General features: G+C 35.2%; 1 protein-coding gene across 3 annotated transcripts in view; it reads right to left on the bottom strand.

Moving 5' to 3' along the window:
- ADAM10 (ADAM metallopeptidase domain 10) overlaps window positions 1-21040 on the bottom strand; it is a 115523-nt gene that overhangs the window by 30413 nt on the left and 64070 nt on the right. For all 3 annotated transcript variants that reach the window (XM_014839441.3, XM_014839442.3, XM_070500800.1), the window contains 3 exons: window positions 10745-10894; window positions 8227-8319; window positions 5113-5296 (listed from right to left, as the gene is read on the bottom strand). In XM_014839441.3, the coding sequence (XP_014694927.1) occupies window positions 5113-5296; window positions 8227-8319; window positions 10745-10894 (427 nt within the window). The remainder of the gene's footprint in view (window positions 1-5112; window positions 5297-8226; window positions 8320-10744; window positions 10895-21040) is intronic.

Below are 21040 nucleotides of genomic sequence, written 5' to 3'. Positions count from 1 at the left end.
TAGCCTTATTCAGCGGAACTGAGACTATGTTCATTAACTGACAACATTAAGAAGGATAATATACGAGCAGAATGCACCTAAATGAACAACAGAAAAAGGCTCCTCAAAAGGCATTTTGGAAGCATGTAGCAAATGAAGTCGAACAAAGGGATTATCTAATATAAAGAATTTACTTTGTTAAGGAGCCAATGTTTCAGTCTCTAAATTAAATAAGAGGCCACCTGCTTAACACAGAACTGTGCTTATATAAAGAAAAGTTTACGGAAATCTTTCCAGATTCATAATCAAGACTGACTTTGTTTTGAAGACCAGATTTCTTTTTTTGGCTCTCTTCTAGGCCCTGTATAATTTTAAATGGGAACCTCCAAATCATCCCAGTTCACTAGCTGTTTCTACTTATCACGGATTTGGGGCAAGAGGTGCTGTTTTCATTAAGGAAACCCAAGGCAGCACCCAACTACAATATGGAATTAAATAAGAACCAATAAAAAGTAGTGTAAGAAAGGTTTAAAGATGAGAAACCTACTATTCAAATGTTTCAACCCTCATTGCTTTTCCGAGCTTAAGTGAGTCATTGACGAGAACTACAGCTAATAATTTGAGTAACCATTCTGTGAAAATTAACATAACGATATCACAACAAAATCCTTTCCACTACAATATATTTGAATAGTGAAGTATCTGCAGAACTAAACGAAATTTTAAGCTAAAAAATACCAACAGAATGAAAATTAATTAGGCCAAATAAAAATGAAAAAAAAAGATTAAGAAAGTAACAGATCACAGAACAGATCAGCTATGAAATGCTATTTAAAAAAACAAGACAACAGCAAACATTACTAAGATCTATCTACAGGCAGATAGATGAAACATGAAGTCTCAGAGGAAGGGTAAAGACAGAAAAAATTATGATGAAAAGTAAAGTTGAAGTAAAATGATTTACCTGAATTTATAGAGCCAGACAGAGAACATAATCTCCTAGCTCCCAATCCAGTGATCTTCCCATTAAACCATGACAACTATCAAAAACGATGCCTAAATATTATGGAGTAGTATTATTTTATAACTCCTTTCTCTTAAGAAAGAAAGAAATGGATTCTAACAATATAAAACCTCTACTAAGATGCAGGAAACATTTCAATTTCTTATTAGAAATGTCTTAGACAGAGAAAGCTAGGATGTTACAGTATATAACACAGTAATCTCCCCTTATCTGCAGTTTCACTTTCCACAGTTTCAGTTACCCGTGGTCAACCATGGTCTGAAAATGTTAAAATGGAAAATACCAGAAATAAGCAATTCTTAAGTTTTAAACTGAACAACATCCTGAGGAGCATGATGGAAACTCATTCCGTCCCGCCCAGGACATGAATCATTCCTTTGTCCAGTGTATCTGTGCTGTATACGCCACCTAGCACGGCAGCCATCTGGCTTATCAGATCGACTGTCAGGGTACTGCAGTGCTTGTGTTCAAGCAACCCTTATTTTACTTAAAAATGGCCCCAAAGTGCAAGAGTAGTGATGCTGGCAATTCAGATATGCTAAAGAGAAGCCATGAAGTGCTTCCTTTAAGTTGAAAAGGTGAAAGTTCTTGACTTAATAAGCAAAGGAAAAAAATTGTATGCTGAGATTGCTAAGATCTATGATAACTTTTATTGCAGTATATTGCTATAATTGTTCTATTTTGTTATTAGTTACTATTGTTAATCTCTTACTACGCCTAATTTACAAATTAAATTTTATCATAGGTATGTATGTATAGGAAAAACATAGTATTTTATAAGAAGTTTAGGTATTATCTGCAGTTTCAGACATCCACTGGGGGTCTTGGAACATACCCCTGTGGAAAGTGGAAGACTTCTATACCTAGGAAATACTACCAAATGCACTAAACCTGGATTCAAAAGGTCCAGATTCTAGGATTTGTGTGATACTGGGTTGGTCACAAAGTCTCTGAACCCAAGTTTCCTCATCTGTAGAATGGAGATAATAATACCTACTCCTCATAAGGGTACTGAAATAATCAATAAGACCAAATATATGAAGTGCCTTATAAAAAAATAAAATGTAAGTCAAATATAAAAGTTCAGGTAGTCTGAGGGCAAAGGGAAGTAAAGAATAAAGCTGTCAATGTTATGTCTTTATACTGGAAAACTTCATACTAGAAAACATTGGGTCAAAGGAACAAAGATCCCTTCTCTTTCCCACTTTAGTCCCCAATTCTTCTGTCCCTGCCTACCTCCTCTCCAGAAACTTGTAAAACAAAAAAAAAAGGCTTCTAAGAATGGGAGCTGGGGGTTTAACATAGAGTAAAGGGAGAGGGCATGAGATGAAGAACCCAGTAACAAAAATACAAGTAATGAGTCCCACAGTTTTCAATCCAGAACTCTGCCTACTGCTGCTTCAGTAAAATGAGCAGCACCAAAAATGGTCGTCCAAATACCGTAAACTAGATATAAAAACTAATTGTCCCCAAAACCTATAACACCAGTCTAATCATGAGAAAAACATCAGACAGATTGCAACAGAGGGGCATCCTACAATATACCTGGACCAGTACTTCTCAAAATTGTCAAGATTATCAAAAAGAAAAGTCTGAGAAACCATCACAGCCAAGAGGAGACTAAAGAAACATGACAACTAAATGTAATGTAGTATCCTCGCTGAGATCCTGGAATAGAAAAGGATCTTAGGTAAAAACTAAAGAAATCTGAATAAACTATGGGCTGACTTTAGTTAACAATAATGTATCAATACTGGTTTGTAACAAATGTACCATGCTAACGTAACCTGTTAATAATACAGGAAATTGGGGTTTACAGGGGATAGGAACTTCTTTATACTATCTGATCTGCTCGATTTTTCTGTAAATCTAAAACTCTTCTAAAAATAGTCTATTCAAAAAAAAAAAAAAGTGGCTGCAACAACAGACATGAGGATATCTAAAGACTTAGGAAAAGCTGACCGAGCTCCTTCAGGAGCATTACATTCTTTCTTTAGGAAGATTAGCCCTGAGCTAACATCCATGCCGATCTTCCTTTATTTTATATGTGGGATGCCTGCCACAGCATGGCTTGCCAAGCAGTGTGTAGGTCCACACTCAGGATCTGAACCAGTGAACCCTGGGCTGCTGAAGCAGAACGTGCGAACTTAACTGCTGTGCCACCGGGCTGGCCCCAGGAGCATTACATTCTTAACGAACAATAGTTTGGAGTTGAAAATGCACAATGGCAGGAAGTTTGTAGTCTGAGATCATCCAGTCATTTGTCCCCAGGAAACATTTTGTGAACGATCTTCTTTAGAGACAAAAATATTAACATGGTGGTTCTCAAACTTTAGTGTGCATCAGACTCACCTGGAGGGCTTCTTCAACCAAGACTGTTGGGCCCCACGCCAGGAGTCTCCGATTTAGTAGACCTGGGTGGGGCCATAATTTGCACTTCTAACAAGTTCCCAGGTGACACTGATGCCCCAGTCCATGGAGCACACTTTGAGAACCACATATTAATTGCAGTATACAAAGAAAAATCAAATGAATCCCTGAGTTTTTACAGTACTTACTAATGAATAATGAGGAGAGATCATAAATTTTGTGATAAAATCATCCAACTAACTATTCAAGGAAGGGAAAAGAAATTTCAGAATATAGAAGTTATAAAACGTGAAGTATCATAGGAAAGAGTGAGCTGTACAATCTGCTGACAACAGAAGACAAAACCAGCATAGATTATCATATCCCAAAATACTGCACTATGACATATGCAGCCCATGACATAAACTTGTAGCTTAATGACATGAAATTGAGTACACTTTAAAACATGGAAGAAAAACAAAAGCTGCTTTTGGAAATCATAAAAAGGATATTCAACGCTGGCTTAAAAAAAGAGCAAGAAATATAGAAGTGAAAATATAGTACTAAAGATGTTAAAATATGCATAACAAATCAAAGAATAAACTAATAAGATTAGGAATAGAAAACCCCATCTTACCCTTAATAAAGCAGAAATTGACTGTTTTAAAAAGACAGAAAAGATGTATCACAAGTAAGAGAAATTAATGGCTATAGCTCAGAAGATGATAGACTACTGATCAAACTCAATATGGCAAAATTTATATTCAAAGAATCTGGGATTCTTTCTACTCATCTTTCCATTAGTAAATTTGTATTTCTCGATTCTAGGCTACTGAACTTCCTATCCTGTAAACCACAGACCCTCGCCCCACTGCAACGGCAAGGGGATTACCCTATCCCAACTTTCTGAACGACAGCAGCTTTCACAGCTAAAGCAGAGACAGAGCAGAGTGTGGGCCCAGCTGGTGAGGCCAGTGGAGCTGTGGGTACTGGGGCCTGCTGCCTATATCTCTTTACAGGCAACACTTCTCTTTTGTTAAAGTAAAAGCTAGAAATAAAATAATAATAAAGGCAGGCTTTCTTTTCTTTCTACCTGCTGCTTCTGCCCAGGGTGTCTCTGCTCTTTATCTCACTGCACAACAAGAGCAAGGACATAGTTTTCTCCTTTCGACTCTAAGACCGTCTTTTTCCAAAAAATAATAATAATTAATTAATGAAAAACATTACCTTTTGTGGAAAAAATTAATATTCTGCTTTTGGTTTCATAAGTAAGTACCACTTTTTCCCATAAAATTATTTATTTCAGGGGCCGGCGCAGTGGTTGAGTGTGCACGTTCAGATCCCGGGTGCGGACATGGCACCACTTGACAAAAGCCATGCTGTGGTAGGCATCCCACATATTAAATAGTAGAGGAAGATGGGCATGGATGTTAGCTCAGGGCCAGTCTTCCTCAGCAAAAAAAGGAGGATTGGTGGCAGTTAGCTCAGGGCTAATCTTCCTCAAACAAAAAAATTATTTATTTCAGCTATTCAATGTACCAAATGTCAGGATATCTTCCTATTAGTACTCATTTCAAAATAAAAAGGTGCTTCATCTATTTTTCCATTTACATTATGCTTATGAATCTTACTTAACACAAGTTGTATAAATTAAGATATTGTCCAGGTATCACTTTCTCCTAAACTCTGTAAAATTCTATCTGCCCTGAAAATTGCTTTTTGTTTCAAGTATTAAGTCAAGATATAGTTAGATAAACTACCTGAAGGTGCTCCAACCCAAGCCAGACCAAGAACGCCATCATCAAAATCTCGGTCTGTGAAGACATAGGCCAAACAGTAGTCATCATGATTCTGCTCAGAATTCAATTCCAGAAACTTCTCCACACCAATATTTGGAAAACGGAAGGGATTTGTAGGGTCTTTCTCATCAGCAGTTGTGTTGATCTAAAATCCAAAACAATGATTTAAATAAGCAGTTAATGTTAGCAGAGGCTAGTGTAAGTCTCTGCTCACCTCCTTCTGAATCTGCCTGGAAGATATGCTTGGGGCCCACGGGAAATCAGGCCTGAATTAAGGCTTCTAAGGTTGTTCCCACTGCCCCCCGACCCTGAGTTCCTCATTAAAGCCAAAAAGAAAGAAAGGAAAAAGAAAGGCAGGGTAGGGGAATTAAAACTGAATATGTTAAATTTCTGAGCAAGTATTCACCAGATTCCTGAACAGTGAACACTTGGGACGGAAAAACAAGTTCTGCTCACAAAACTTCTAACAAAGGGAGTATAGTTTCTCAAATTTAATCACCTGAGTAAGTCTCCTTTAGTGCTAATCTCCTGCATATGGTGACAAGTATAAGGATATAAAACCCTATATTTTAGCTAATTACTACAACATAAAATAAATATCGAACCCAAGACTGTCAACTCAGCAGACAAATCATTTTCTCGGTTCTCCTTGCCTGGAGAGTTGTATGAGTCAAGCCCAACTAACAGCGAGTTCAATTTTTTTCCCTGAATGTGGACAAGAATTTTATTCTTTTTTTTAATGCCAATTTGTTTCTCTTACTATTTCAAGCTGAGTTCTTCCAGAATGTTTCTTTTGACACTTAGCTACTATACTCTTGGTGCAGGTTCCTCCTTCACAATCTGAATAATAATCAATTCTGATACCAAACTAAACAAAAGCTTTCATTTATTAGCCCTGCTTCCTTTCAGAGACCCCTACCTGTCCTAGAACAATGTTAATTTCCCCAAGTCAGAGGATTACATACAAGACCGCTGATAGAGAATAAAAAGGGATACAGATGAAAGTAAACTTTTTTAGAAGGCACCCCTCAGTCTATTGAAAATGTCAGTAGTAAGGGGAGGATATAACAGTTGATAAAATGAGAACTACTGGTCTTTTTAGGATCCATACCCTTCAGTAAAACGAAGGGGCGTAAGAGCAGGATGGCAAAAACACCACTAAAGGCAATTGCCTAAGGATAGATTTCAGAACATCTGGTTTATCCCTTAACAATTAACCAAAAACAATCAGTTATGGTCATCTAACACAAAAAAATCCAAAAGCAAGCACGTTATGTATTTTAAATAGCCCATGCTTAGAGATATGCTGTAGATGGCTTTTTCCACTAAACATAGAAGCAAAATTCTCTGATATTTCTGTAACACTGGCTACAAATAAAAATTGCATCTAAATTTTAGTTACCTATATTAGAAATGAGATGATTAATATTTAAATACTTGCTGATATAAATTTCAAATTATTTAAGGGGTCACAGAAAATCTTCAACAGATGAGATTTAAGCTTAAATTTTAATCTCACTTAATGGCCTGAAAACAACCAATTGTCACATTACCCACTTATATACATGCATTTCTTCACAATGCAAAATACTCAAAAAAATGTGCTTTACTAAAATTTGTTCAAGTGTTCTCTACTTTGCACCACTTTGCATTTTATTGCCGTGCCTACTAAACAGCAATACTATTTACAGCACTTATCACTTTTACTTACTCATTTAAAGGTTTTTATTGCTCTCAAAATACATGAAAGCAACTGATGATGAACAGTTCTTATATTGTGTATCTACAAACAATATTCCACCTTAAAACAATCCAATTTAATATTTAATCATACACGTCTAGAAGTAAAGACCACCTTCAGCTATGTTATTTAATATATTACATGTATGGACTAAAATTACAATCCAGTCAACTATATTTTTAAGAAAATAAGGGCACAAATATAAAGAAACCTTGTGGCAAATTCTTTTGTAAAATGATGATTTTTTTAAAATTCAGATTGTTTATCTGGTTTATAAATTCAGATTCTTAAGAGCTACACACATTGAAAGAATTCACATTTAAAAAATTTTTGAAATAATAGCCAAATTTTGTTAGTAACCGAATATTTACTTATTTACAATTTATAACATTAAAACTAATAATCAGGGGCCAGCCCCGTGGCCGGGTGGTTAAGTTTGCACGCCCCGCTTCGGCAGCTCGGGGTTTCATCGGTTCGGATCCTGGAGGCAGACATGGCGCCGCTCATCGGGCCATGGTGAGGTGGCGTCCCACATGCCACAACCAGAAGGACCTACAACTAGAATACGCAATTATATGCAACTATGTACCAGGGGTCTTTGGGGAGAAGAAGGAAAAAAAAAAAAATTGGCAACTGATGTTAGCTCAGGTGCCAATAAAAAAAGAAAAAAACAAAACAAAAAACTAATAATCAGTGGCTCTGGATCAGCACTTCTCACAATGTGCTCTGCAGTTCTTTGGAGTCTCAGTTAATGCTAATGTAAAAAGGTTTCAAGGTCAAATTAGTTTAGAAAAATATGGGTTTCTTCCCTGAAGGACTAACTTGATATACGTTAGTGTGCACTGTGAATTTTCAAGAAGAGGGTATAGTATTAAGTGATTTTCCAACTTGCAATTTTATTTAACCACTATATCTATTCTTCCCTTCCTTGGAGCACCAAATGGGACACACTCTGAAATATATTGTGTAAAGCAAATCTTAAGAAACTGGGGAATGCTATCAGGAAAAAAAGGTCAGGTTTCGTATCTATAGTTATCAAGAAGATAGGGCTTAGGAACAGGTACATTAATCAGACAGATAGAAAACAGTACTACTGTACCTCTTTTGCAGTCCAGATTAAAGCCCCATAGATTTCATTCTTACATCATAAACCCAGGCATCCCCTCTGTGTTTGTGTGTGTGTAAAAGCCAAGAGTAAAGATAAACGGCATCAGCAAATACAATTTAAACTATTTAATGCATAAAGCTGAAGTAAAAAGCAGCATTTTTCTTTTTGTAAACACGGTCCTTATTGTTTCTCTTTTTTAATGTTCTTAGCTATTCAAATTCCTTACTCTTATGCGTTTCACCATGAAACTGATGTTACGGATTCCGGAGAAGTCTGTGGTCTGGTAAATTGTATCAATCGCTTTAACATGACTGGATATCTATAGATTAAAAAAAAGAAAAGAATTTTAGAGAAAGTGTTGAAATGTGAAAAAGATTGTGAATTTCCATTACCCAAATCAAGAATTATTCAGTGTTCCACTAAATTCAAATTTTAAAATGTCTACATCATATATTGGATGAAAGGATGAAAAAGATTAGTGAGCTGGAGCTGAGATGGGAGATTCTGTGCCTTTTCCAGACTCTTTGGCCAAAAACAAACATGCAGTCTTGCTTCACCCATATAAAACTCTCTTTCCTCAATCCATCCTACAATGTCACACCTCCATGCCTTTCCACATGCTGTTTCCTTATGCCTAGGGTAATTAGTCTTTCTATTGCTGCACTGCTGTACATTCTGTGAGTTTTGTTCACCACTTCCTACATACTAGGCACTGTTTTAGGTGTGGGGATATAGTGGTGAACAAAACAGAGAAGTTCCCTATAAATTTACAGAGACTTATTCTAGAGGGGGAGAAAGTAATACAAACATACAGAAGATACATTCAGATTTTGCTAAATTCTAGGAGGAGATTAACATGGTGACAGAGCACAAAAAGATTCTCTGTTTACCTAACTGACTCCCAACTAAACTCTCTGGCTTCTAAACCTCCCTGTATACAACCTTGCCATCTTCATGTACAAAAAGCACTCTTGCTACCATTTATGTGAAAACATGTATATATACTTTTAACATTATTTTCAAAGAAATTATATAAATATAAGATAGTCAAATAGAAGCATTAACAATAATAATTTTAAAAGTAGCCCAGGTTGCCAAACATTGAAAAAAGGAAGTCATAACAGCGCTGACAAGGTCCATTATAAATTCATGCTGTCTAACTTCAGCCTGGCCCAGCAATTCCTTATCCAATTCTCAACATTCTACTCTATTGCCAACAATGGTGGTTCAAACATCTCTCCACAGATGATTATACTTCCCACTTTACTGAGAGTTCATCTTGACTTTCCTCTGTTTTCACCTTCAAATATTTCTACTTTTATCCATTTCGATCTTCCTCAAAGGGTGACTCTTCCTTAAAGGGTAACTTTTCTTTATTCCTAACCCCAGTCCTTACTGGATCTTTAAGAACATTGTTTCACATCCATTTTTCTTTCTCTTATATTTTACATTTCTTCTCTCCTGGATCATTTTCCTCTCCCTACCAACTTCTCATGTATTCTCTATCCCCCCTTCGCCCCCAAACAGTCCATATTATTTCTAAGCCACCCTATTTTTTTCTATTTTTCACATTTCTTGAAACCCTCACTGCTTCTGCCAATCCATTCCTTACTATTCAGTGTTTTCCCCGGTACAACTCTATTGAGAAGCTTGCTTAAAGCTCATGAACAATCTTCTAGTAACTAAAAATCAACTACCTTTTGTAGTCATTCTTTTTTTCAGCATTACTGAGGCGTAATAGGCAAAATTTTAAGATATTTAAAGTGTACATCATGATGATTTAATATACGTACACACTGTGAGAAGATTCCTCCCATCGAGTTAACTTATACATGGTAGTCATTCTCTTTGGTATCTCTGCAATATGACACTATTAGCTATGCATTTTGTTTTGAAACTTAGTTTCTTCCTTGGCTAATCCTATTTAATCTTCTACCTCTTTAACTAGTATGTTTTAGCCCATAGCTTCTCTTCCTCATCTGATTCATTATACACAGATATTATGTTTCAATTTCTTCCCTTTTGATTTCATTCTCTCCCTTTCATTCTCTCCTCTTATTTTAATGATCTCGTTTGTACCCTTAAATTTGATGTAGAAAGCTCAAGGCTAACCTCTCGTTCCAGTTCTACATTTTCATTATCCTAAGGGAATGACCATGTAACTTTTAAACATGTCTAAAATTAAGCTCATCAGCATCACCAAAATGAGTTCACCACTTATACTAGGGGCACTGCCATCTTCTCAGACTCAAAATGCACTCATCAAACTCTCACTGAGTATGTTCAACATGCAGGACAGTTTGAAGGGTATCTCCAAAAAAATTTATACTTCAGTAAGGGATGAAAAGACAAAAATGCAAATAATAATGTAACTTACAAAGTGCTAAGTACAATGGGAATACAGAGTAGAAATTAAATACTTCTTGTTGGAAGGATTCCTCTATCCTTCCCTCCTTTAAGACCACAAAGGAAAATTTGGCCCTCTTTTCAAAGCTAAGCTCCAGTGTCATCATCTCCTTCATGCAGTCATTTTCTTAGACCTCTCTTTTGAATGACACTAAAATATCCTAACTGGTCTTTCAGTTATCTGTGTACCAATTGTACATATTTTATAATATCACAATTGAAAATACATACTCTATTTTTCCAAAATGAGATATGCACTAACTTTAATTTTTAGAGGAAAATATAGGTACAATGAAACACTATGAGAACTCCAAAAATAGTAGCAAAATTATAAATACCTGGGCAATCACAGCTTCTCGTGTTCCATAATATTTAAAGAACAGATGATCAGTCTGAATATAAAGCTGACAAGTATTTTTTTCAGCTGAAGTTGTACGTTTTTTCCTCAGGAGTTCTGGACCATTAACAGCATGTCCTCCTTGAGGTGTCTATGTCAAAAAGAGAGTCATTTCTGATCATTAGCATGCTTTGCCATTATAACTTTATATAGTTAAGAATACACATCTTAAACAATTTTATATTCTGCTTTATTATATAACACCATAGGTGTTTCCCCAAGCCATTAAAAATTCTTCATGAACATCACTTTGTCTCATAACATTCTACTGTATAGATATTATTTATTCATGCAATTCTTTCACCTTTAAAAATTTTCAAAACATACTGTCTAATATGTAATCATTTAAATATAAAAGTCTTATAGTAGTTTATAATACTTTGATATCTTCTATCTTACCTCTAATACCCAATCTATCACCCAGCCCTGTCAAATTTGTCTCCTACATACCTAGGAAATCTGCCCGTTATGTCTGGCTCCATCACATTAGCCCAAGCTACCATCACTTATTACCCAGCGTCCTACAATAAGAGTGATGTAATCTATCCATATCCACTACTGGCCTTCAATCTATTCTGTATACTGTAACTTTTCAAAATGCAAATTTGAAAGCACTACCCACCTGCAAAATATATTTTAGTGACTTCTATTGCTATAAGGATAATGCCCTAAATCCTTTATATGCGCTACCAAATAGCATTGCAGACTCTACTTACCTGTCCAGTTTCTTCCCACTCTATATCGCTTCAGATAGATGCTACTACATAACACAACTCTAGCTCTCTGTGCTATAGCTACACAGCCCTTCTCTCCAATCCTCCAACACACCGTCTGTCTCCTGCCAGTCTTTGCACATGCTAATGCTGCCTCTCCTCATCTAGTTAACTTCTTCCTTCAGACTTAGTGAAGGTCAATTCATCCATTCTACCTCACAGAACCATGTATGCATGTCCCTTATACGGTGCAACTTTCAGTTTATTGTGTGGTTATTTGTTTAATTTCTGTCCCCAGCCCACCATCATTACTTCAACCACTAGAATATGAGTTCCACAAAAGAAATACTACCTTTGCATTTGCTTCTCACTATATTGCTACCACCTAACAGACTTAGCAGGCAAACAGTAGACATTCAATAAGTATTTGTTTAAAGAATTACCACTGCTCTTGAATCCAAGCACTTAAACATTTGTTGACATCTAAAAGCACCATTTTAAGTGAATTTTGATGACACAGTAATAGAGAATTCAAATTAAATTAATTAGAATGTAAGCCACAATTCCAAATTTACACTCACATTTTATACTTTCCTTCTCCCTTGACAACTCCATGTTTGACTGTTCTCTTAGTTACTGTCTTCATTTTACTTTTATCTATTTTCACTGAGTACATCATTCTAGGATGGCAGTTACGCTGTTTCAGCACATTCCATTGTCTTCTGGTTTCAACTGTTTCCAATGAGAAATGAGCTGTCATTTTCATTGTTGCTTCTTTGAAGGTGACTGGATTTTTTTTATTGGTTGCTTTTAAGAGCATATCTTTTTCTTTTTAAACTTTTCTAATAATGTGCTAGGGTGTTATTTTCATTGTAAAGCATTGATCCTGCTCTAATTGCAGGGCTTACTGAATTTGTTGTTTGATATCCTCTGTCATATTTGGAAAATTCTCAGCCATTATCTGTCCCTATCTTACTCTTATTTTTTCTCCTTGTGAGATATCAATTATACACATGTTAGACCTTTTTAATGTATCACTTATACTCTTTTCTGTATTTTCTATCTTTTTTTCTCATAGTGGTTCTTTCCATTTTCTTATGACGTACCATCTAGATCTAAATCCACCAAATTCTTAATTTCTATTGTTGTATTTTTCAACTCTGGGATTTCCATTAGGTTCTTTTGTTTATTTTCAATTTTCTGTTGAAATTTTAAACTTCATCTTTATGTACAGGCATACCTCAGAGATACTATGGATTCAGTTCCAGACCACCACAATAAAGCAAATATCACAATGAAACGAGTCACACCAATTTTTTGGTTTCCCAGTGCATATAAAAGTTACGTTTATACTATACTATAGTCTATTAAGTATGCAATAGCATTATATCTAAAATTTAAAAATACTTTATTACTAAAAAATTCTAACCATCAGCAAATCATAATCTTTCTGCTGGCAGAGGGTCTTATAAAAAAAAATGCAGTATCTATGAAGCACAACAAAGTAAAGTGCAATAAACAAGGTATGCCTATCCCTGAACATATTAAAGTCTGTATCTGCGTCTGCGTCTGATCATTTCATTATTCAGATACCTTTAGGTTATTTACATGTCTCACACCCCAGCTAGACCGTAAGCTCTTTGAGGGTGTATACTCCGTGTCATTTATTCTTGTATCATTGATGTTTGCTAATTAAGTTTTTTCCTCTTCTACCATCATGTTGTCTTGTTTGTTCATATGCTGATTATTTTGAACTGAGTGTCAGAAAATGTATGTGGAAAGCCATAGATACAATTTGAAGCTTCAGGTGATGATATCTTTCTCAAGAGAAGATTTATTTTTGTTTCTGGCAAGCAGTCAGGCTTGGTGACCTAGTAATCATGGACTACCTTAATCCAATCAGAGATTAAGAAAACGTGATATAAAACTTTAGTCCCTGAAGGGGAGGTAGGACACTTCTCTGATTCACCCTTACTCCTAGGGAGTAGCAGCCCTTCAAGGTCTCAACCTAAAGCCACACTGTGAAGACCCTAAAGAGTATAACCTGAGGAAATCTACTCATCTTCTCAGTCTCTCTCAGCTACCTCCTTGGGTCCTACAAGATACAGCTGAAGAAGAGGTAGCCCCAAATGCCAGGCTCATCTTTCTAGGTGTCCTCTTTTTTCCTAAGAACTGGCCCCATACTTCCTCACAGCTTTGTTATCCCTCCAATGCCTTCAAATACGCACAAGCACACACATGTAGACACACAAATAAATATAAACATATATATTTTTTAAATATTTATATTTTGAGGCCAGGCTGATTTTTATTAGTTATTCTAAACAGGAGAAGAACTACTTCTCTATTTCTTGAAAACAATTCTTTGTCAATTTTATGTACTGTGAATATTGTCTCAAAAGTTTATAACTGTCTTCACTTAAAGGTGTCTTTTATTCTTAATTTTCATATAGCGAAACATATCAATGTTTTTTATAGTCAAAGATTTTATGCCTTATTCAAAGTGTTTTCTACCTCAAAATCCAAAATATTTCTATTTTTGTGTGTGTGTGAGGAAGATTGTCCCTGAGCTAATATCTGTGACAATTCTTCTTCTATTTTGTATGTGGGACACTGCCACAGCATGGCTTGACAAGCAGTACATAGGTCCGTGCCCAGGATCTGAACCCACCAACTATGGGCCACTGAGGCAGAGTGTACAAACTTAACTACTAAGCTACCAGGCTGGACCCCTCAAAATCCAAAATGCTTTTGCTTTTTTTTGAGGAAGATTAGCCCTGAGGTAACGTCTGCCAACAATCCTCCTCTTTTTGCTGAAGAAGACTAGCCCTGAGCTAACATCCGTGCCCATCTTCCTCTACTTTATTTGTGGGACGCCTGCCACAGCATGACTTGCCAAGCAGTGCCATGTCTGCACCTGGTTTCCAAAGCAGCGAACCCCGGGCCACTGAAGCAGAACATGCGCACTTAACTGCTAGGCCACCGGGCTGGCCCCCAAAATGCTTTTAAATATCTTCTTTTGTCAAGTATCTTTTCAAGTGCTTTGTCCTTTTGTGTGTGTGTGTGTGGTGAGGAAGATTGGCCCTGAGCTAACATCTGTGCCAATCTTCCTCTATTTCGTATTTGGGACACTGCCACAGCATGGCTTGATGAGCAATGTGTAGGTCCATGCCCAGGATCAAAACTTGTGAATGCTGGGCCACCAAAGCAGAACATGCAAACTTAACCACTACACCACCTGGCCAGCTCCCCATTTTTTAAATGAGGTTTGTGCATTTCTTAAAAAATTGAGTTATAAGAGTTCTTTGTATATTCTGGAGAAGCCTTTTGTCAGATAGATGTATTGCTGACATTTTCTCACAGTCTATGGCTTCTTTTTACATTTTCATAACTGTTTTTTGAGAAGTTTTTAATTTCAACAAAGTCCAGTTTATAAATTTCCTTGGAGGGTATTTTTGTGTCCTAAGACAGTGGTGCTATCCCAAAGTCACAAAAATTTCTCCTACTTTTTTTCTAGAAATCTAAGTTTTAGCTTTAAAAGCATGTAGATTTATTATCCATTTTGAGTTAATTTTTGTATAAAGTATAAGTGTGTAAGCTGAGCTTCAATTTTTTTTTCATATGGATATCCAACTGTTCCAGTAACATTTGTCAGACTGCTCTTTCCTCCTTTAAATTATCTTGGGACTTTTGCAAAAATCAACTGTGCATATGGACTTTCTATTCTATTCCATTGATCTATATGTCCATCCTTAGGTCAACACTACCTTGCTTGCTGTAGCTTTATAGGAAGTCTTAAAATCAGGTAGTATAAATCCTCTAGCTTTGTTCTTTTTTGAAAATTATTTTGGCTATCCTAGGTCCTTTATATTTCAGTTACAACTTTTAGAATCAGTCTGCCAATTACTAGATAAATCTTCACTGGGATTTTTGACAGAGATTGCACTAAATCTACAAAACAATTTAGGGAGAAGTGACATATTAACATTGGGTCTTCCAAACAATGAACAGAGTAAATTTCTCCTATTTCTCCATTTATTTAGATACTTAAAGTTTTCTTCACAATGTTTTATAGCTTTCATGTATATGTCTTATACATATTTTGTTAAATTTATTCTAAGTATTGTATATTCTTGATGTTATTTTTAGATGATTTTTTTTTAATTTCATTTTCTAAATGTTCAACACTAGTATATAGAATACAATTTGATTTTTGCATGCTGACTTTGTATCCTATGTCCTTGGTAACTTTATCTATTAACTTTGTAACTTTTCCTAGATTCCTTAGGATTTTCCAAGCATACTCTCATGTCACTACAAATAAACACAGTTTAACTATTTCCTTTATAATCTATATGTCTTTCATTTCTTTTTCGTGCCTTATTATGCTGACTAGACTTTGAGTACAGTGCTGAACAAAAGTGAAAATGGCATCCTTGTTTGTTCCTGGTCTCAGTAGAAAAGAATTTAGTCTTTCACTGTTAACTATGACGTTAGCTGTAAGTTTTTGTAGAAGGCCTTATCAGTCTGAGGAAGTTTCCTTCTATTTTCAGTTTGCCAAGTGTTGGGTGTTGAAACTTGACAAATGCCTTTTTACTAATCTATTGAGGTTCATCATAGGAGTTTCCTCTTATATTAATATGGAGGATTATATTGATTGATTTTTCTAATGTTAATGAGTCTTACATTTCTGGCATTTGACCATTATGTATCTTATTTTATATATTGCTGAGTGTGAATTGCTAATATTTTGTTTAAGAAATTTTGCATCTATATTCATGAGGGATACTGGCCAGTAGTTTAGTTTTCTTGTAATGTCTTTGTCTGGTGTGGGTACCAAGGTAATGTTAACCTGATAAAATGTGTTAAGAAGTTGTCTCTTCTATTTTCTTCAGGACTTTCTGTAAGACTGGTACTATTTCTTTCTTAAATATTTAGAATTCAACACTAAAACTATATCTGGGCTTGAAGATTTCCTTGGTGGAAAATTATTAAGTATCAATTGAATTTTCTCCAGTCAGAGACACACACACACACACACACCATTCTATTTTTGTTTTTCTTAATTTGTGTTTTTAAAGGAATTTGTCCCCTATATTGGCTGACAAACTTGTTGGCTCGGTGTGTTCAAAATAAGCACTTAAACCACTTTCTGTAGTAATAGCCCTCTTTTATTTCTGATATTGTTAATTTGTGTTTTTCCTTTATTTCTCGATCAGTCTAGCTAGAAGTTTATCAATTATATTAATATTTTCTACTGATTTTCTCCTCTTGTTTTTACTTCATTGATATTTACTCTTACCTGTTGCTATATTTCTTCTTCTTACTTAGGGTTTAATTTACACTTCTTGTCTAGCTTTTTAAGATGGATGCTTATACGACTGATTTCTAGGTCTTTCTTCTTTTCTAATGTGATCATTTAAAACTTTAAATTCTCTTATAAGCACTGCTTTAGCTGAATCTCACAGATTTTACTATTTCGTGTTTTTGTTATCGTCAAGTTCAAAATGGTTTTGAATTGCAGTATTTCAAAGTGTTGTAATTTAATTTCAAAATACTTGGGGATTTTCCAGATTTTTTGTTACTGATTTCTAATTTAATTCCCTTGAGACTTAAGAACTTATTCTTTGTAATTTCTACCCTTTTCAACTTATTGAGACTTGTTTTATGGCCTAGCATACATTAGCAAATGTTCCACATGCACTTGAAAAGAACATGTGTTCTGCTGTTGTTGAGTGGAGACTTTTACAAATGTCAATTAGGTCAGGTTGTTCAATAGAGGTGTTCAAGTGTCCTATATCTTTACTGATTTTCTGTCTACTTACTCTATTAATCTATTAACTTGTCTACTCAGAAACGAGTGTGACTTCCAGCTATAATATGTAGATTTTTCCATTTCTCCTTTCAGTTTTGTCAATTTTTCCTTAATAGACTTCCTAACTCTATTATTAACTGCATTAACATTTAGGATTACTTCTCCTTGATAAAGTGACACTTTTATCATGAAATGTCCCTCTTTGTCTATGGTAATATTCCGTGAACAGAAATATATTGTTTGATATTAATATGGTCACCACAACATTCTTATGATTAGTGCTTGTATGATACATGCTTCGCCATCCTCTTAAACTTCTGTCTTTACATTTAAATTGCATTTCTTTTAGACGGATTTGATCTTGCTTTTACAATCATTCTGACCATCTCAGCCTTTAAAATTAACATGTTTGGTCCATCTATATTTAACATAATCATTGAAATGATTAAATTTAAACTTGCCATCTCGGTATTTATTTTCTATCTGTCCCAACTGTACTTTGTTCCTTTTTTTCCTTTTTCTACCTTCTTTTGGACTGACTATTTTAATTTACCTTTGATTTCCTTTATTGACCTGTTAACTACACCTACTTTATTTTTTTCAGTTGTTGCTCCATGGCAGGAGACATTTCTGCAAAGATCTTCTTAAAAGGCTTGATAGCAAATATTTAGAATTTCGGGCCACAGTGTGTCTGTTACAACTACTCAATTCTACCAATGTAGTGCAAAAACAGCCATAGACAATGTGCCTATGAATGGGCATGGTTGTGTTCCAATACAACTTTACATAAACACAGTTTGCGGAGCTTTGCACTAGGCTTTACAATATCCAACTTATACAAAGCAAGGTCTACCTGCCAAAATTATATCGCTTCATGTATACTGTAAGAAACTCACAAGAATATACTTCATTGTTCCTCCTCGGATCTTTTGTGCTATTGTCATAAATTTTGATTCTTTGTATATTAGAAATTAATTTTACATTGCTATTAAGTAATTATCTCAAAGAAATTTTTAAAATGAGAAACAAGTCTTCTATATTTACTATTTTACGCTCTTCATTTCTTCATATAGATCTGAGTTTCCATCTGGTATCCTTTTTCTACCTGACGAATTTCCTTTAATAATTCTTGCAGTGTAGATCTGCTAGAGACATATTCTCTCAGCTTTTGTTTGTCTAAAAAAGATCTTTAATTTGCCCTCATTTTTGAAAATTATTTTCACGGAAGACAGAATCCTAGTTTGACGATTTTTCTTTTAACACTTTGAAGATGTCATCCTACACATCTTCAGTTTGCACTGTGTGATAACAAGGCAGTAATTATTCTTTTTTTTCTCTTTTTTAAAAATTTTTCTCCCCAAAGCCCCAGTACATAGTTGTATATCCTAGCTGTAGATCCTTCTAGTTCTTCTATGTGGGATGCTGCCTCAGCACAGCTTGACAAGTGGTGCTAGGTCCACACCCAGGATCCAAACCGATGAACCCCAGTCTGCCAAAGTGGGAGTGCGTGAACTTAACCACTACACACCAGGCCAGCCCCAGCAGTTATTCTTATATTTGTTCCCCTGTAAATAAATGTGTCTTCTTTTCTCCCGCTGCTTTTATGATTTTCTCATTTTAAGTAGTTTTCAATAATTGGATTATAATATGCCATGGTATGGTTTTCTTTGTTTATCCTGCCTGGATTTCACTGAGCTTCCTGGACCATGGATTAAAATTTTTCTTCATATATGAAAATTTTGGAGGCATTAATTTTTCAAATATTTTTCCTGCATCCCCTCCCCACTGGACTCCAATTATTTTCCTCTCTGTGCTTAGATCTGGATAGCTTCTATTGTTTTATTGTCCTTTATTCAAGTTTACTCATGTTGTCTTCTGCAGTAACTAACTTGCTCTTAAGCCTATCCATTAAATTTTTCAACTCAGAAAATGTTACTTTCAGTTCTGTAAGTTACATTTGGTTCTTTATTATAAATTCTATTCTCTCCTCTTTGTTTTCATGTTTTTCTGCAATTCTTTGAACATATTCATAATAGTTGTTTTAAAGTCCTTGCGTACTAACGCTTAAAATTTCTGGTTCTGTTTCTACCTGGGTGATTTTTCTCCTGATCATGGATCACATTTTTCAATTCCTTCTCATCTAGTAATGTTTTCTGAATGCTGGGCACTGTTAATGTTACACTGTTGAATATCTGCTTTCTGTGTCCTTTAACAAGTATTACTGAGCTTTGTTCTGAGAGGCAGTTAATTAACTTGAAAGTTACCTTGATCTTTTTGAAGTCTGGTTTTCCAGCTTAGTTAGAGTAGGTCTATAGTAGCCTTTACACTAGGCTTTACTCTTGGGATCCCTACTAAGTACAATTTCTGATAGTTGTTCAGTTCATAAATTTCTCTGTAGTTTTTCTTCCTCTGGTAGTTTTCTCACAGAATTTCACCCTGTGCATGCTCAGCTTAGTATTTAGCTAAGACTTAAGGTGACCCTTGTGCAAATATCTGGAGTTTTTTCTCATTGTAGCTCTTTCCTCTCAGGTACTCCACCCGTAAGTCCAGATACCTCAGCATTCCTGAACTTTGACCTGTCGCTTCAACTCAGTAAGTCTGCTGTGTACTTCTTGCTCTTCTTGAGATCCTGTTCCTTGTGCCATATCTGAAATTTTACCTCCAGTCAAAAAGTCAGGGAAATCACAAAGACACTTATTTCTCCTCTCTCAAGGATCTCAGTCCTGCACTGCCTGTAGTCCAATGTTTGAGAACAACTGTTTCATATATTTTGTTCAATTTTTTAGTCATTTTTGCAGGAGAGCTAGTTGTATACCATTTACTCCATCACATCCACTTACTCTTTCTACTAAGAATTTCAAAGTTTTCGTTTTAGACATTTAATACTTTAATCGATCTTAAGTTTTGTTTTGTTTTAAATATAGTATGAGATGGAGATCCAAGTTCATCTTTTTCCAAATGGATATTTTTTCTGACTCCATTTATTCAAGGGGCTCATTTTGAGATTCCAACTCTACCACATAACCAAGTTTCATACATGTTTGGATCTGTTCCTAAGCCCTCAATTTTATTCCTCTGGTCAATTTGTTCATCCCTATGCTAATATCAAACACTCAATTACTATGTAAGTCTTAATATCTCCTAGAGTAAATCCCTCTTTCCTGCTCACCACCTTTAGATGTACCCTACTTCTTCTTAGCCTTTACTTTTCCATATAACATTTTAGACCCATCAAGTGTTGTAAATAACCTTGTTGTAATTCGTATTGAAATTGCATTGAATCTACAAATCAGTATGAGGAAAACTGATATTTTTATGATATTAGAGATCATTTTCCATTAACATGGTATATCTCTCCATTTATTTAAAATCAATCTTCCTTAACATTTCTTATAAAGTTTTATAACTTTCCTTATATAGGCCTCATAATTCTTTGTTACATCTATCCTTTGATACATGATATTCTTGATACTCTTATAAATGATATTCCTCTTTTCATTACATTTCTGGTAGTCCACTGATGGGCATAAAGAAATACAACCTAGTTTTGTATATTAATGGTATATCTAGCTACTGTTAAACTCTATTATATCTAGCAATATGTAGTCTCATCCTCTCTACCCACACTGTTGATACCTTAGTACAAGCCATTACCACTTCTCAACTGAATAACTGCAACAATTTCTAATTAGTCTCCCAGTCTCTAGTC

The sequence above is a fragment of the Equus asinus genome, chromosome 2 (assembly GCF_041296235.1).
Source record: "Equus asinus isolate D_3611 breed Donkey chromosome 2, EquAss-T2T_v2, whole genome shotgun sequence".
Taxonomy (NCBI): domain Eukaryota; kingdom Metazoa; phylum Chordata; class Mammalia; order Perissodactyla; family Equidae; genus Equus; species Equus asinus.
The sequence above is the reverse complement of the archived record's forward strand: the minus strand, read 5'-3'. Positions and strand labels throughout refer to the sequence as shown.